Source organism: Cnephaeus nilssonii (genome assembly GCF_951640355.1).
Source record: "Cnephaeus nilssonii genome assembly, chromosome: 7".
Classification (NCBI taxonomy): Eukaryota; Metazoa; Chordata; class Mammalia; order Chiroptera; family Vespertilionidae; genus Cnephaeus; species Cnephaeus nilssonii.
This window is the reverse complement of record NC_137078.1, coordinates 4,054,173-4,071,404: the sequence shown is the minus strand read 5'-3', so window position 1 is coordinate 4,071,404 and position 17,232 is coordinate 4,054,173. Positions and strand designations below refer to the sequence as shown.

General features: G+C 56.5%; 1 protein-coding gene across 3 annotated transcripts in view; it reads right to left on the bottom strand.

Moving 5' to 3' along the window:
* IQSEC1 (IQ motif and Sec7 domain ArfGEF 1) overlaps window positions 1–17,232 on the bottom strand; it is a 150,445-nt gene that overhangs the window by 16,321 nt on the left and 116,892 nt on the right. For all 3 annotated transcript variants that reach the window (XM_079777567.1, XM_079777569.1, XM_079777568.1), the window contains exons 3-6: window positions 14,540–15,789; window positions 5,419–5,580; window positions 2,770–2,892; window positions 1,183–1,349 (exon numbers count right to left, since the gene is read on the bottom strand). In XM_079777567.1, coding sequence (XP_079633693.1) covers window positions 1,183–1,349; window positions 2,770–2,892; window positions 5,419–5,580; window positions 14,540–15,789 — 1,702 coding nt within the window. The remainder of the gene's footprint in view (window positions 1–1,182; window positions 1,350–2,769; window positions 2,893–5,418; window positions 5,581–14,539; window positions 15,790–17,232) is intronic.

The following is a 17,232-nucleotide window of genomic DNA, read 5'->3' as shown; positions in this document are numbered from 1 at the left end:
ATTCCAGTAGAAATGGCGGCAGCCACGGATCGGGAAGAGCAGGAGGCTAGGGTTGCCCCGGCGATGGAGGAAGCCAAGCTTCTGCAGCTCTGGCTGGCCTAGGCCTCTGCTCCAGGCTACAAAGTTTCAATTATAGAAGATACATAAATCCCAGATACCAGGGCCTCCACTTGGGTCGCCAGGGGGCGTGGCTGGCCTGCAAACCACCACAGGCCCTTCGCCCAGGCTGCCCCACGCCCCAAGGGAACCCCCACCCTGATCTGGGACACCCTTCAGGGAAAACCAGCTGGCCCCCACCCATGCACCAGGCCTCTAGCCTATCTAATAAAAGAGTAATATGCAGATTGACCATCACTGCAACACACAAGATGGCTGCCCCCAAGTGGTCAAAGATCCTGCCCCCATGTGGACACAAGATGGCCACCACAAGATGGCCAGCAGGGGAGGGCAGTTGGGAGGGACCAGGCCTGCAAGGGAGGGCAGTTGGGGGCAATCAAGCCCGCAGGGAACGGCAGTTAGGGGTGACCAGGCTGGCAGAGGAGAGAAGTTGGGGGTGACCGGGCCTGCAGAGAAGGGCAGTTGGGCGGGACCCAGGCCTGCAGGGGAGGGCAGTTAGGGGTGACCAGGCCTGAAGGGGAGAGTAGTTAGGGGCAAACAGGCAGGGGAGCAGTTAGGCATGAATCAGGCTGGCAACAGAGTAGTTAGGGGGTAATCAGGCTGGCAGGCAGAAGCGGTTAGGGGCAATCAGGAAGGCAGGCAGGTGAGCAGTTGGGAGCCAGCAGTCCTGGATTGTGAGAGGGATGTCCCAGATTGGAGAGGGTGCAGGCTGGGCTGAGGGACACCCCCCCTCCGTGCACAAATTTCACGCACCGGGCCTCTAGTCCTTTAATAACAGGCTAAAAACATCAACTTCTCCAGGAGTTAGGTTTCCTGCATCCCAAGACCCAGGCAGCACTTGCTCTTTATGATAATTTGTACTTTGTACATGCATTGTTGAGACCAACACTGCTTGAAAGCCCATCTTAGCAAGAACTGGGTGTGCTGCAGCCGGGCCTCCTACCTCTCCCCTGCATCCAGCAGGAGGTAATGTCAAATTTGCCTCTCAGACCCACACATGGTGGGGCTCGTGCTCAGAGGTGTCTGTGGAGGTGTGTATCTCAGCCTGGGGCCAGGACAGCTCACCTCGGAGGTTCTTGACGAAGTCCTCCAGCTTCATCTTGCGCTCAGGCTTGACGTTGGGGCTGTACATGTCTGTGTTGAGCAGGATGATGGCGAAGGCCAGGATGAAGATGGTGTCTGGGTTCCGGAACTGCCGCACCACCCCAGGGTTGCAGATGCAGTACCGCTGGCTGGGGGCCGGGGAAAGGGAGGCGGGTCAGGGCTCCCTCAGTTGGGGCAGGGAGTGGATCTGCCTGTCACTCATGCGTAGCTGCCATAGCTCCACCTGGCACTGAACAGCTGAGGCTCAGCTCCTGCACCTGGTAAGCAAGGACAACGCCTGCCTGGCAGAGCTGCCCTGAGTACACGCTCTCCCTCTCACCTGCACTACAGCTGGCAATGGCTCTTGGGGGAAGACAATGTTCCCCAGGCTCCCTAGGAGCTGGTACAACCACGTGACCAAGTTCTGGCCAATGGGATAAAGGCACTTTCAAGACTGTGCCTTCAACGGCAGGGGTGTGCCCTCCAGTCTCTTGCCCTGCCTGGAACCGGGGTGTGATGGTGAGTCCTGGACTTGAGATGAAAAGAGCCTGGCCTCTGCACCAGCTAAGAGGGAGATACAATTCCGTCTTGTTTCAGTTGTCACTCTGGGCAGCTTCTTAAGACACCTGAACCAACAGCCTCACTGAGTCATCTGTGCACTGTCCTCACTGCCTCAAGTGCACCCTCGCCCCCACCTCTAAGAGGCCTCTCACTGGTAACCTCATGGAGGCATGGTGAGAGTGGCAGGAACGGAGAAGAGGAGCCAGGTGGGGCATTGCTACTGAAGCAGTAGCCATCAGTGCTCAGGCAACGTGGGCTTCAATTCTGTCTTCCTTGTGACACCCCCTCCAGGAAACCCTCCTGGAAGGAAGTGGCTGAACATCCCTCTTCTAGGCCCTGGGACTGCCCTCCTCCTGTGTCCTCATTCCTCCTTGACCCACCGCTGGTGCTGAGCCCAGAGTGCTGGAGCAGCAGTTGACTTGTGTCTGTCACATCCAGCAAGGAACACAGAGACACCTACACAGTGTACACACAGTCCCAGGATAGAAGACTGTGCAGTGACCTTGAATGCAGGCTCTCTGTCATGCCAGATGCTGGGCTGTGTGCCCACACATCCTCAGTGGGTTAAGCCTTCAACCCTGTCTAGGGTAGGTACTCGTTATCCCCACTCTATAGGCAAGGACTCAAGGCACAGAGAGGTTAATAAGCACAAGGTCACACAGCTGGTACGTGGTGGAGTGGGTATTAGAACCAGGTCATCTGGCTCTGCAGCTCATGCTCTGAGTCACTGTGAGAGAGCAGCTGCCCCATAAAAGGGCAGATGAAGGAAAACACAGATGGACTCATGAATGGTGAGGCGCATGAGGACTTGGAGGAAGACAAAGACTGTTAAAAACCCTGGCTCTAGCACTAACCAGCCAAGTTCCTGGTACCCAGGAGGGGCTTCTGGCTCACCTCTTAGGCGAGCTCAGAGCCACCCAATGCTGTGAAGGGGCTACGGGTATTCAACCCTTTGCTAGGAACCTTCCTCTTCCTGATGCCTTCCCCCTGCCCCGCCGCAGCCCCAACCTGAAGGCCTCGATGAGCCGCTCCACCTTCTGTGCCTCCCCCTGGACCCGGATATGCGCCTGGAACTTTCTGAGGGCTTCATCCAGCTCCATGGCAGAGAAGTCCATCTCATCCACCACGCAGCTGAAACAAGAAAGGCCATGTCAGTGTCCGCTGCCCACAGCCTCTGCTGCCTTCCCACTAGGCTAGGTGAGCACGTGCTTGCAGAGAGTGGAGCAGAGGGGTTGATGAAAGGGCCGTCGAGGCCAGGCTGCCACTTGTCTGGGAGGGCATCTGCTTAGCTTCCTCCAATCAGCCAACAATTCAGATTATGGCCACAGATCCCTGTGCTTCTGGGGAGTCCATAAAGCCCTAAAACTGAAGGAAAATGTTAATATTTACATCTGTGTGTGCAATTTTCTGGACATACAGGGAGCCAGAGCATACAACTATTCTTAATAAGGACCCTTTGTGCAGAAACTAATGCTACACAGACATAATGCAGACGTAACGTAGGAGTCTTCTGGCGTTCTGAGGGAGGCAGGGGCACACGCCCATCCGCACAAGAAGGAAGTGGAGGCTGGGCACTAACTCTCCATGCAGTAATCACACAGAGCCTGTGCTGTACGCCACGGCCATGGGAAGAGGTGGCTGGGTTTGGCTGGGTGTTTCTGGAACCATCCTCATGTGCCAATCAGAAGGATGAAGGGCAGAGCTTGGGGAAGCCTCTGGTTCTTATCACAGCCAAGCTTCCGCATTACAGCCTGCTCGGTGCTCTGACCAGGACCCTTACACAGAGAACGTGGGGTCCACACTAAGGACCCAAGCAGCATAAACTGGTGTCTGGTTTATAACAAAGCCATAGCCACCCTTGGGGCTGTGGAGGCCTCAGCCATGGGGGACCTAATTCCACACCCAGAGCCTACTCCACTGGGGGTGATGGGCTTATGATAAGCTGTTGTGCCCCCAATCTTCTCTGAGCACAGAGGGCCTTTTGTGGTGAAAGTTAGGAGTGGCGGGGGGGGGGGGGGGGGGCGGGCACCTGGGATGAGCTGCTGACCAGCTCCTGAGTAGGATGCTGATGTGGAGGGTAGAGGTGGGAGGAACCTCACTACTTTCTGAGGTCACTGCTATTTTCTGATCCAAGGAGAACAATGCACGGATTTCCTTCAGACCAGAAGCCAGGGCACAGAGGGAGTGCAGAAACAGCTTTAGGGGAGGGGGCTGCACTGCAAAGATTTTAGGCCCAATTCACTAAGGAGCTAATCTGTGTTCCCCTGAACCATATCCTCACACCAATTTAAAAGGAAGGGGGGTGGGGTGGGGAGGAGATTAACCATACTAACAACCCAGCAGGCTTTCCGGAATGAGGCCAGAACAGAAACACTGAGCTGAGCAGGAAGAAAGCAGCCCAGATGGGCACACCTGGCCAACAAAGGACATAGGCTTCGTTCTGCTGGGTACTGGACACATACCAGCCATACTCCTGTGTGTGTGTCTGCGTGTGACTGCATGAGTATGTATGTGCATATATGAGGCCATGTATGTGTGTGGGGGGAGGGTGCACCCAGGCCAGGCCCTCTCCCTTTGATCCTGGGTTTCCTCACCTGTGGTCCACAGAGGCCACAGCACCCACCTCCCTCCCCCAGGGAGCCCCGGAGGCAGCAGGTAGACCTGTGGCCAGGCCCTTCCTCATTGCAGAGAGGGCCTGGCTTCGGGGCCACCCCTTGCTTGTCCTTTGCCCAGATGAGGCAGGGCCTGGACAGATGGAAGCCACTGTTACCGATGGTTAGCTCTTTACTCTGCTTTTATTTCTGTTTCTGGACTATCTGCCCAGGGTCGGCATATCAGCTCATAACTGCTTGGATCAGAAAAATCCTCAACAACAGGCCTGGGGAAAATCCTCCAGGTCTCGGCAAAGGGTGAGCAGAACACATGTAATGAGCCATCCCATTCCGCTGACTTTGGCTTCTCATCTGTGACAGGGGGTCATCAACCCCTGACATCCACCCCATGGGTGAGGTGAGAACACAGGGCCTGAGCATAGTAAACACAAGGGCCAACACAGGTGCCTTCTACTCAGGAGTCTCAAAGGAGTGGAGAGTTTAGGGTACATGCTGGGCAGACTTCTCAAAACTGCCAGCAGCTCCCAGGGAACTAGAAACCCATTTTTCTGCAGGGTTCCAAGCAGCTGAGTGCTCTGGCTGCCAGTCTCTGGGCTGGTGAAATGTGGAGTGAGGAGATGCGGGTTGGACTTTTACCCCCTGATCTCCCATCCAGGAGAGGCAAGAGAGAGAAGCAGAGGCAGTGATCTGGGTGTGGTGCTGCCCATCTTGGTGGCGCTGGAGTCTCTCCTGGCCAGCTCCCCTCCTTCATCAAAGGGCATCTGTCAAGGCCCTGACTTTGCACACCCCTTCCTCACTGAGTGCTCAGTGGCTCAGCCTGCCTGAAGAGGAGGGGAGGTCACAAGGGTGTGTGAAGGGGGGCGCCCAAGGGTAGATGCCCACATGTATGCCTGGCAAGGTATGTGTGATAGGTATGGGTGTCTAGGAGCTAGAAAGAGGTAAGGGGAGGGTTCGGTGTATGTCCCAGCAGCAGGGCAGGCCTGAGGGCCATGGAGTCTCACAGGAACATGTCCATGCTGGCCCAACCCCCAGCCCCAGAACTCACTCCAGCACATCGCGGTTGAATTGCTTCTGCCTGTTGCCCAGGAACTCGCCAATCATCTGCCGGCTCAGGCCCTTGCGTTGCAACAGGAAGTGGGCTACTCCCACTGGTGTGTCTGGCACAAAGCCACGCTCAATGAGGTACTGGATGCCCTTCTCAGGCTTCCTGGGGGGTAGGATAAAAGACAGGCTCAGCCCTGGCAGCTCTGGCCCCTCCAGGCTTACTCTTCACCTCTGTGGGCACTCAAGGCACCCAAGCTGAGACCCTGGCTCAGGCACCCTGTCCCAACCCCCACCTGCAACATGGGAGAACCTAGAACTTACCAGACACTGAGCCAAGAATGGACAAGACTGGGTCAGCCACAGGAGCATAGCCATGGGTGCTAGAGCAGGGACCCTCCCCAGCTGCCCTGCAATACCCCAAACCCTGGCCCCATAACCAGCCCCTGCCCACCCAGCTTTATGCTCCCCACTGAGTAGAAGCTGGTGCCCCGTGCTGCACCTCAGGCAGACTTGAACCCCTTGCCCAACACATGCTAGTCTGCCTTCTACTGTCCTCCTACAGAGAATAAACAATCTCTAACACCTGCTGAGCACTTATTCTGTGCATCACTGTCTAAGCACTCTACACCCACTAACTTACTTAATTCTTACACTCCTCCTTGGGGTCAGCACTCTTGTTACCTGTGCTGTTTAGGGGCCCAACAACCTTGTTACCTTGCCTTGTTGTAAGAACTTGCTAACAGTCAGTACCTAGAATGATGCCACAGTAAGCACTGTGAGAGGTTTAGGATTAGCCTCAACTTATGAGAGGAAATGGAGGCATGGCACAAGCCCTGCCTGGGCAGTGGATGAGGGCTTCACAGAGGGACTGGGTGTGTCCACCTGCAAAGGGAGCTGTGGGGCAGAGAAGCGCCCCGGGGCTCGGCAGTGAGCCCAGGCAGGTCCCTGCTCCCTTTGGGCCTCCACCTCCTGTTGGTTGTGTAGTATGCCATGAGCTTGGCTGACCTCACAAGGAGGTACTGGTGGTCCAATGAGACAGGCTGAGGAGAGAGGGCCACCAATGGGATTCTTGGAGGGCAGGTGCCCTCCTCTGACACCAAAACCTGGAGAGGTGGAGGACTTAGGGTACATCTGGCACCCATGCCAGCATGAGATAAATCGAACCACACACTAACTGGGGGCTGGCCATCCCCCATGTCCCAGTGGTCAGTATTCTGTTGCCTGGGGGCATGGAGGTGGCCAGTGTCAACCTGCCTCCTCACTGCTGCAGCTCCTGGCTGACAGCAGTGTCTCGCAGATACTGGATTTCCACACACAAGCAAAAGTGAACCTCCTGCTGCAAGGTGACCCTGCTATTTTTATCCTGGATGACCACACACCCTGACCTCACCCTCAGTAGCTTGGTGGGGAGCAGCTGCCAGCCAGATGGCTCCTGGCACTAAAGTGGTGACAGTGGCCCTGCTCCCTCACCCCTGCCAGCCCCCCCACCCACCCCACATAACTCATTCTTCCCCATGACTCTGGGGTCTCTGACCAAGAAACCCCCATACTCCAGGCCTCTCCAACCACTCGGCAGATGATAGGAGGGCCAGAGCGGGAGTTTCTTCACCAACCCACTCCACACTGGCCTCCACAGGACCCCAGCCCACGCCTCCCTCCCTCCCTCAATTTCGAGATGAGGGGTCACCCCGGGTCTGTGTTCCTGCATGGCAATGACTGGAGGGCTGTGCTAGGCCTCCCTGAATCCACCCACCCACACCTGGCCTGCCTGGCCCCTTGATGGCCCCAATACAGTGCTCAGGTCTAAGCCCAGCCAGCTGCTGCTCCCCGGGGGTGGGGGCTGCTCTCCCTTTTCTGCCCTCACCCAGCCCTTCCTGTGTTCATGTGAAATGTCATGCAGCATCATGGATTTCCGGGAGACGGCATCTTCTACCCTGGAGAAGCTCAAAGTGCAATGGGAGAGGACACGCTGCAGGAAGGAGCAGCTGGGCAAGGGGCCCTGGAAATGCAGATCCTTCCCAGGTCAAGCACCATGTCTCCCCTCTGTGCCAGACACCACTTGGGACAACAGCAGGGAGCAGGGCCAGCCACGACTGCCCAGCCACGACTGCCCAGCACAATGGCAGGCTGCAGCCCACACTCTGAAGAGCAAAGCAACTGAGTGATGGCCAGAGGATGTGGGGAGGGGCTCCTGCAAGTGAACTAGAGGCCTTCTCTGAGCAGGTGACACTCAGTGACCAAGGTGATTAAGGAGCTTTCTGGTGGAGGCAATAGCAAACGTAAAGGCCCTGGGGTGGGAATGGGTTCTGCAGGATTGAGGACCAAGAGGCTGATCCAGGGCAGCTGAGAGTAGGGGCTCTGAGGGCCAGGGAGAGGAGGGCAGTGTAGGGGTGAGAGGGACAGGGAGAGGAGGGCAGTGTAGGGGTGAGAGGGACAGGGAGAGGAGGGCAGTGTAGGGGCTCTGAGGGACAGGGAGAGGAGGGCAGAGTAGGGGTGAGAGGGACAGGGAGAGGAGGGCAGTGTAGGGGTGAGAGGGACAGGGAGAGGAGGGCAGTGTAGGGGTGAGAGGGACAGGGAGAGGAGGGCAGAGTAGGGGTGAGAGGGACAGGGAGAGGAGGGCAGTGTAGGGGCTCTGAGGGACAGGGAGAGGAGGGCAGTGTAGGGGCTCTGAGGGACAGGGAGAGGAGGGCAGAGTAGGGGTGAGAGGGACAGGGAGAGGAGGGCAGTGTAGGGGTGAGAGGGACAGGGAGAGGAGGGCAGAGTAGGGGTGAGAGGGACAGGGAGAGGAGGGCAGTGTAGGGGTGAGAGGGACAGGGAGAGGAGGGCAGTGTAGGGGTGAGAGGGACAGGGAGAGGAGGGCAGAGTAGGGGTGAGAGGGACAGGGAGAGGAGGGCAGTGTAGGGGTGAGAGGGACAGGGAGAGGAGGGCAGTGTAGGGGTGAGAGGGACAGGGAGAGGAGGGCAGAGTAGGGGTGAGAGGGACAGGGAGAGGAGGGCAGTGTAGGGGCTCTGAGGGACAGGGAGAGGAGGGCAGTGTAGGGGTGAGAGGGACAGGGAGAGGAGGGCAGTGTAGGGGCTCTGAGGGACAGGGAGAGGAGGGCAGTGTAGGGGTGAGAGGGACAGGGAGAGGAGGGCAGTGTAGGGGCTCTGAGGGACAGGGAGAGGAGGGCAGTGTAGGGGTGAGAGGGACAGGGAGAGGAGGGCAGTGTAGGGGTGAGAGGGACAGGGAGAGGAGGGCAGAGTAGGGGTGAGAGGGACAGGGAGAGGAGGGCAGTGTAGGGGCTCTGAGGGACAGGGAGAGGAGGGCAGTGTAGGGGCTCTGAGGGACAGGGAGAGGAGGGCAGTGTAGGGGTGAGAGGGACAGGGAGAGGAGGGCAGTGTAGGGGCTCTGAGGGACAGGGAGAGGAGGGCAGTGTAGGGGTGAGAGGGACAGGGAGAGGAGGGCAGTGTAGGGGTGAGAGGGACAGGGAGAGGAGGGCAGTGTAGGGGTGAGAGGGACAGGGAGAGGAGGGCAGTGTAGGGGTGAGAGGGACAGGGAGAGGAGGGCAGTGTAGGGGTGAGAGGGACAGGGAGAGGAGGGCAGTGTAGGGGTGAGAGGGACAGGGAGAGGAGGGCAGTGTAGGGGTGAGAGGGACAGGGAGAGGAGGGCAGTGTAGGGGTGAGAGGGACAGGGAGAGGAGGGCAGTGTAGGGGTGAGAGGGACAGGGAGAGGAGGGCAGTGTAGGGGTGAGAGGGACAGGGAGAGGAGGGCAGTGTAGGGGTGAGAGGGACAGGGAGAGGAGGGCAGTGTAGGGGTGAGAAGGACAGGGAGAGGAGGGCAGTGTAGGGGTGAGAGGGACAGGGAGAGGAGGGCAGTGTAGGGGTGAGAGGGACAGGGAGAGGAGGGCAGTGTAGGGGTGAGAGGGACAGGGAGAGGAGGGCAGTGTAGGGGTGAGAGGGACAGGGAGAGGAGGGCAGTGTAGGGGTGAGAGGGACAGGGAGAGGAGGGCAGTGTAGGGGTGAGAGGGACAGGGAGAGGAGGGCAGTGTAGGGGTGAGAGGGACAGGGAGAGGAGGGCAGTGTAGGGGTGAGAGGGACAGGGAGAGGAGGGCAGTGTAGGGGTGAGAAGGACAGGGAGAGGAGGGCAGAGTAGGGGTGAGAGGGACAGGGAGAGGAGGGCAGTGTAGGGGTGAGAGGGACAGGGAGAGGAGGGCAGAGTAGGGGTGAGAGGGACAGGGAGAGGAGGGCAGTGTAGGGGTGAGAGGGACAGGGAGAGGAGGGCAGTGTAGGGGTGAGAGGGACAGGGAGAGGAGGGCAGTGTAGGGGTGAGAGGGACAGGGAGAGGAGGGCAGTGTAGGGGTGAGAGGGACAGGGAGAGGAGGGCAGTGTAGGGGTGAGAGGGACAGGGAGAGGAGGGCAGAGTAGGGGTGAGAGGGACAGGGAGAGGAGGGCAGTGTAGGGGTGAGAGGGACAGGGAGAGGAGGGCAGTGTAGGGGTGAGAGGGACAGGGAGAGGAGGGCAGTGTAGGGGTGAGAGGGACAGGGAGAGGAGGGCAGTGTAGGGGTGAGAGGGACAGGGAGAGGAGGGCAGTGTAGGGGTGAGAGGGACAGGGAGAGGAGGGCAGTGTAGGGGTGAGAGGGACAGGGAGAGGAGGGCAGTGTAGGGGTGAGGGTAGACCACACAATGCTGTGTAGACCACATGGTAATCTGGTTTTCTTCAGGGTGGGATGAGCTTGGCAGTGACAGGACCTGATGTCCATATTTAAGAATCTCCCTCTGGCTGCTCTGTAGGGAGCAAGGCCAGGCCCAAGCTAGGAGACTCCCGCAGGCCTCCAGGCAGTGGTGCACAAGGTGGGGAGACACAGATGATTTAGGACACAGTTTAAGGGCAGAAATGACAATATTTGCTAGTGGATCCATATGTGAACCCGATGGCCCCAGCTTTTAGCCTGAACCACACGTGGGAGGGACTGGCTCCACCCGGAAGGTCTCACAGTGACAATGCAGGAGCGGGCTCGGGACTGACTGCACCTTGACCGCGACAGGAGCTCACCGAACAACAGAGAGGAAAGGCTGGTGGCAGAAGGGACAGGTAAGGAGCTGGGTGGGGTGGGAGGCCACGCCAAGCTGAGGGGTTTCAAGGTCAGGATGAACGTGGCTGGCAAAGGGAGCCTCTGACGGGTCTTGGAGTGACCTCTCTGGCAGCATACAGCCGATGCGCTGCCTATCTGCCGGTGGTGAGTCTCCTGCGGGGACCTTGCTGGCCCTGGGCCACACTGGGCAGTGTAGGAAGGCCCTTCCCGCTTCCGTGTTCCTCGCACCCGCTGTGGGCCAACAGCCTGGACCGACTCTCCAAATCAGCCGTGCTCTCCCCCCAGGAGCATGCCTGCACCTCTCCCCACCTTCTTCCCTCACAGCCACGCATCTCCTGAACTCTAGGGGACCCCATGAGGCTTGCGACCAGGGTAGCAATAGGCAGTGGCAGTTCATCCTGGCAAACCCCCTGACCCTCTTCCCAAGGCCCCTTTTCTCTGACTTGTTAGTGAGCCAAAGCAGACTGGCCTAGGCTCATTCCCCAGCCCCTCCTTGTGAGATGTCCCCGGCTTTAATAAACACCCTCTAAAATTCACCTGGACAGAAGTCAAGAAACCACACGCTAATGGCTGGCCCTACTAGGTAGACCTGCCAAGGGCCAGGTCCCCTTTCCGGTAACAATGCCACACCAATAAATTCAAGTTAAAAAAAAAAAAGACTAACAGAGTGAGAAACAATCTACTGGGTGGTTGAGGGAGACTTTTTCTGGCCTCTGCCTGTCCACTCGGTTGGGAGTTCCCACATAAGAGCACGGTCTCTTCCAGGAACCAGGAACCCCCCGGGCAGTCTCAGCCTCCCCAGGAGGGCACAGGCCTGGGTCTAGTTGATCCAGGAGCTGGCTGTATCCTGGAGCAGGTGGGCAGACTTTTAGGACAGAGCTCAGGACAGGCTCTGACATGACCTTCCCTGCTCTTTAGCCACAACTCGCACAGTGGCAGGGCTGGTCCTTACACGCAGCAGACCACAGGCAGGAAACAGCACCCAAGGCAGATGTCAGGTGTCCAAGACTCTTAGTTTTGAGCTGAGTGATGACCAGTGACCCCCAGACCACTGACCGACCCCACAGGAATGCAACATTCCCTATCCCTGCGCTCTGGACAGGCCTCTCTGAGTCCCCCAGAGAGCACTTCTACTTGCACCTGAGATGGCTCAAAAGTGCCCACAAGACTTCCCTACTCTAGGAGATGAGGAAGCAGGAAAGTGTGGTAAATGTGTGTTAGTAACCACCAGGCAGGCTGGCCGTGTCCTCAACCCTGGAGGGCTCAGAACCAGGCGCGTGTCTGGTAACACCAAATCCTGGAGGTCCTGTGAAAGGAAATGATGTGAAATCTGAGGTTCCATAACCAGAGCTTTCCAACATCTCCTTCAAGGGAGTGTCTAGCTCCTTCCCCTTCAGGTTGCTACTTTTGGCAGTGCTTTGAATGGCTACCATCAACAAATCCACAAATGACAAGTGCTAGCAAGGATATAGAGAAAAAGGAACCTTAGTACACTGCTGGTGGGAATGCAGACTGGTGTAGCCATTATGGAAAACAGTATGGAGTTCCCTCAAAAACTTAAATATTGAAGTGCCATTTGACCCAGTGATCCCATTTCTAGGAATATATCCTAACTAGTGGACCGGTGCATGAAATTTGTGCATGGGGGGTGAGGGGGAGTGCCCAGCCTGCACTCTCTCCAATCAGGGACATCCATCTCACAATCTGAGACCGCTGGCTCCTCACTGCTCACCTGCCTGATCACCCCTAACTGCCTCTGCCTGCCTGATCGCCCCTAACTGCCTCTGCCTGCCTGCCTGCCTGATTGCCCCTAACCTCTCTGCCTGCCTGTCTGATCGCCCCTAACTGCCTCTGCCTGCCTGCCTGATCACCCCTAACTGCCCTCCCCTGATGGCTTGATCTCGCCCCCAACTGCCCCCCCCCCCGCCAACCTGATCTCGCCCCCATGGCCCTCCCCTGCCGGCCAGATCTCGTCCCCATCTGCCCTCTCTGCCTTGGCCCCCACCACCATGGCTTTGTCCAGAAGGAAGTCGGACATCTGGAAGGTGGCCGGTCGACCGGTCTAATTAGCATATTACCCTTTTATTAGTATAGATAGATTATATAGGATAGGATTGCTTAAATTGGGGGGGGGGGGGCTTCTTCAGCAGGAGGAGATGCTCTTCACAGACAAAAATACATAATCCCTATATCTGGACTGATAGCCAGCCATATGCACTATATTGCCAAACCAGTCATTAAAAAATTGAACCGCTTTCTAACACCTTACACCAAACAGCTATTGCCCTTAAAACCCCTCCTCAGCCCCCACCTTAGGTTCTGCCTTCGCAGTTCATCCAGATTAGGTTCTGATTGGTTGGTTTCTATGACAGTCAGAGTCAAAAGCTCCACCTCCTAGACAGCCATTGGCTCCTTGCACTTCAACCAGATTTGGTTCTGATTGGTGGGTTTCTATGCCAGTCAGCGTCAAAAGCTCCGCCTCCTAGACAGCCATTGGCTCCTCACAGTTCACCCAGATTTGGTTCTGATTGGTCGGTTTCTATGCCAGTGTCTCCGGGCCTATCTCCAGGCCTGATCAGAGAGGCAGGGCTGATCAGCAGCCCCCACGGAGGCCCAGAAAGAAAGAGAGGTGTGGCTGCTGGCCAGGCCCAGAGAGAAAGAGAGAGGCAAGGGCTGATCAACAGCTGCCACTGAGGCTACGGATCAGACCCTGCTTCTCTCTCCAGGCCTCTCTCTGGGCCTGATCCACAGCCCCCTCGGCAGTCAGTGCTGGGTCGCCATGGTAACCCAGCACTGACTGCAGGACTGACTTCCGGTCAGTCAAGCCTTCGGTCATTATGGACCCTGGGTTTTTATATATTAGGATAACCTTGAAACACTAATCAGAAAGAATGTATGCACCCCTATGTTCATAGCAGCACAATTTACAATAGCTAAGATCTGGAAACAGCTCAAGTGCCCATCAGTAGATGAGTGGATAAGAAAGCTGTGGTACATTTACACCGTGGAATACTATGCAGCAGTAAAACAGGAGAATCTCTTACTCCTTGAAACAGCATGGAGAGATCTGGAGAGTATCATGCTAAGTGAAATAAGTCAGCCAGAGAAAGACAAGTATCACATGATTGCACTCATATGTGGAATCTAAGTAACAAAATAAACTGATGAATGGAGTGGATCCAGAGGCATGGAAGCATGAAGCAAAGTGGGGAATCTCAGAGGGAAGGCGAGGGAGGTAATCAACCAAAAACCTTGTATACATATATGCATAACCCATGGTCACAGACGATAGGGTGCTGAAGGCCTGGGGTGGGGAGTGGGGGCAGGCTGGAAGGCATCAATGGGGAAAAAAGGGAGACATATGTAATACTTTAAACAGTAAAGATTAAAAAATAAAAAATAAATGTAAGAAGTAAAAACAAAGAAAAATAATAGCCTGCTTTAAATGCCAGTCTCTGTCCTTTGATCTTCTCTCACGATTGCCCCTATACCACCTTTCCAGAACCCATGGCCGGTGGCAACCCCTCAATAGACCCTGCTCACACACCTCGCAAAGGGCTTCACGCTGGCTGAGACCTCTGCCAGCACAGGTTTATCTGTGTCCTCCTTTCCCCCACACGTGCCTCCAAGTCCAGGCTGCACACAGACTGCATCACGCCCTGGCTCAGATAACCCAGAGAAAAATATCCAAACCCTGGAGCCTGATGCTCACAGCTAGGCATGGCATTACACATTGCATCAACCTTTGCACAAGTTTCCTGAGCATCTGCTGTGCACTGGTCACTGTTCTATGTGTTGACAGGGCTCCAAACTCTTTAGAGAAGGCCCTTGTTCTTCCCTGCTCAGCCTGTTAGTGTCTGCTCTCCCCACAAACCTGTTCACCGGGCTCCCATCTCCCCACCCAACAGCACTGGCTCTCCCAGGCACTGTTACAGAGCCACCCCACTGGTGCCCAAGGAGATACTTGGGCATGAGAGGAAGGCCCTGGCCAAGGTCCCTTGGGCGTTACTGCCCCACCCTCCTCTTCCCTGCAGGGCCAGCAGGCACTCACTTGTTGAAGAGGTTGAGGCCAATGCGATAGTGCCTCTTGCGGATGACATCGTTGCTGAAGGCAGGTGAATCCCAGCTGTTGCGGGTCTCCTTGTGGTAGGTCTGCTTGCTGAGCGTCTGTTCCCGCAGGCTGTCGCGGGATGACGACTCAGAGCTGCAGTTGATGGTGTCATTGGAATTGGAAGTGCTGTTGATGCTGTCGTTGTCCCCATCTGAGTAGTCTGACTCGGACTTGCTTTGCCGGTTGGCTGAGCCATTGATGGCCAGGTGGCCATCGAGGGGCCTGGAAGGCCGGGCTCGCAACTCTGGCTCCTCCCGGGGCAGGACCTTAGGGGGGCCGCAGTGGGGGCCGGGCTTGGGGCTGCCCTGCTGCCCACTGAGACTGCGCTCATAGGCACTCTGCCTCTTGAGTGAGCCACGTTCTGAGCGGTCGCTGAGGTCCACTGAGCTGTCGCTGGGAGGCTCGATGGTGAGCAGCGGGAGGTGTTCCACCCGCAGCCGCTGCTCCTGCTGCTCAAGCGACGGTGTGCTCTGGCAGCTCGTGTCTGTGTCCCCCTTATCGTCCTTGTGAGCCAAGGCCCAGTAGTCCTGGGCGGCACCCCCAGCCCGCAGGTGCAGGTCTAACTCAGCACTGGATGACCGGTGCCCCACCTGGGAGAGGGGCAGAGGCGGTGACAGCTCCTCCTCGTCGATATACAGGGTGACGTCGCTGTACGAGGCTGTCATCTCATCCAGTTTGTGGTGGTCCACAGTGTGCAGGGCTGCCTGGGGCTCGGTGTCCCGGGCTCGCCCTGAGTCAGGGACTGGCGTTTCCTCAGCATGAAGGCTGCGGCAGTTGAGGGCGTCGTCGATGGATTCGGCCAGGGATTTCACTTGCCGGGAGAAGGCATCCTCCAGCTCAGTGATGGCATCTGCGAAATCACTGGACGGGGCTGAAGACTTGAGGGATGGTGGCTCACCGAAGTCACTGCCCTCAGATGGCACCAGGGCCCCCAGCTGAGAGCTGTCATCGGTCACTGAGACCTGCTTCCCTTCAAAGTAGGAGCTGTGCACCTTCTCAGGCCCCTCAAAGGAGAACTGCATCCTCATGTTGGACAGCACAATGCGGCGGGACATACGGTTCTCCGACATGGAGCTGCGCAGGCGCTCAAAGTTCTTGTTCATCTGGTACTGGCGGAAGGCTGTCTGGATGGTGCGGGCTGCATGGCGGGTCACGAGGCGTCCCCCATACTTCCGTTCTAGCATCTCCACCTGGAGGGAGAAGCAGAGGAGAGTGGAAACATTCCCAAGTCCTGGAGTAGCACATTCCTTACCAGCAGTCATTCCCTCCCCAGCCCATAGCGGCCCCATCTAGGAAGACTTTAGCACACCCCAAAGCTGCTTAAAAGAACCACTGGTGCCCTGACCGGTTTGGCTCAGTGGATAGAGCGTCGGCCTGAAGACTGAGGGGTCCCAGGTTCGATTCCAGTCAAGGGCATGTACCTTGGTTGCAGGCACATCCCTAGTAGGAGGTATGCAGGAGGCAGCTGATCGATGTTTCTCTCTCATCAATGTTTCTAACTCTCTATCCCTCTCCCTTCCTCTCTGTAAAAAAAAAAATCAATAAAATGTATTAAAAAAGAACCACTGGTGCATGCTGATGTGCGAAATCTGGATTCTAAGGTTAAATAAGATGGAGAAACACCATGTTAAAGTTAAAGCAAGTATGTTCCCTAGAGGACTTCTCAGAACGTTTAAAAAGTGGTGATTTCCCACACTTCTTTAGCCACAGAAGCCTTGGCCCTTGCGCATCTTTTGATACGCAGTTTAACACAACTTTGGAAATGTTGGAAGAGAGAAAGGCAGCACCTCCAGAGAGAAGGAACCAGAGGCATGTGCAAATTAAAAGACCTGCCAGCCCTGGCCAGTGTTTCTCAGTGGTTAGAGCGTCGGCCTGCACACTGAAGGTTTGCGGGTTCAATTCCTGGTCAAGGGCAGGTTTGATTCCCCACCCCAGTTGGGGTACATGTGGGGGGCAACCGATCGATGTGCCTCTCACACTGATGCTTCTCTCTCCCCCTCCCTCCCTTCTACTATTCTAAAAATCAGTGGAAAAAAATATCCTCAGGTGAGGATTAACAAACAAACAATCTGCCAAAGATCTTGGCGAGGTTCTGGACCCTGAGCATAGGCTTAGGCTTCCAGTCTTGCTTCCTTTCTGTGGCCCTGACAGAGCCCTCTTGCTGGCCTGGAGGAGTCACTAAATTTTAGGGAGGCCTGAGAGAAGTGCCAAGCTTAGGAGGTTTCAAGGCCAGACGCCTGGGTTCTAACCCTGGCCCTCCTCAGAAATGTGCTGATCACTCTATGAAACTGAGGCAAGTGTCCAGCACATGCCAAGCTCAGGGACACTTGGGGCTAAAGACACTGAAGTATATTCCTGGAAGGTGTTGACAAACTAAGAGGTTCCCAAGTCCCTTCACTATACGGACAAGGAAACGGAGGCCCAGAGAAGAGCAGCTCTCGCTCTTTGGAACCACAGTACTTCTCTCTGGGCTCCCCAGCAGAGAGCACCAGAATGGAGAAGAGTACCCACATAATATCTGGATGTGAAAAGCAGCAGGGTTGCTGTTAGGAGAGGGGGCAGCACTGCAGGCAGGTGAGAAGGACTGGGACTTCCTGAAGTCCTGAAACTCATGCCACCAGCCACTTGTGACC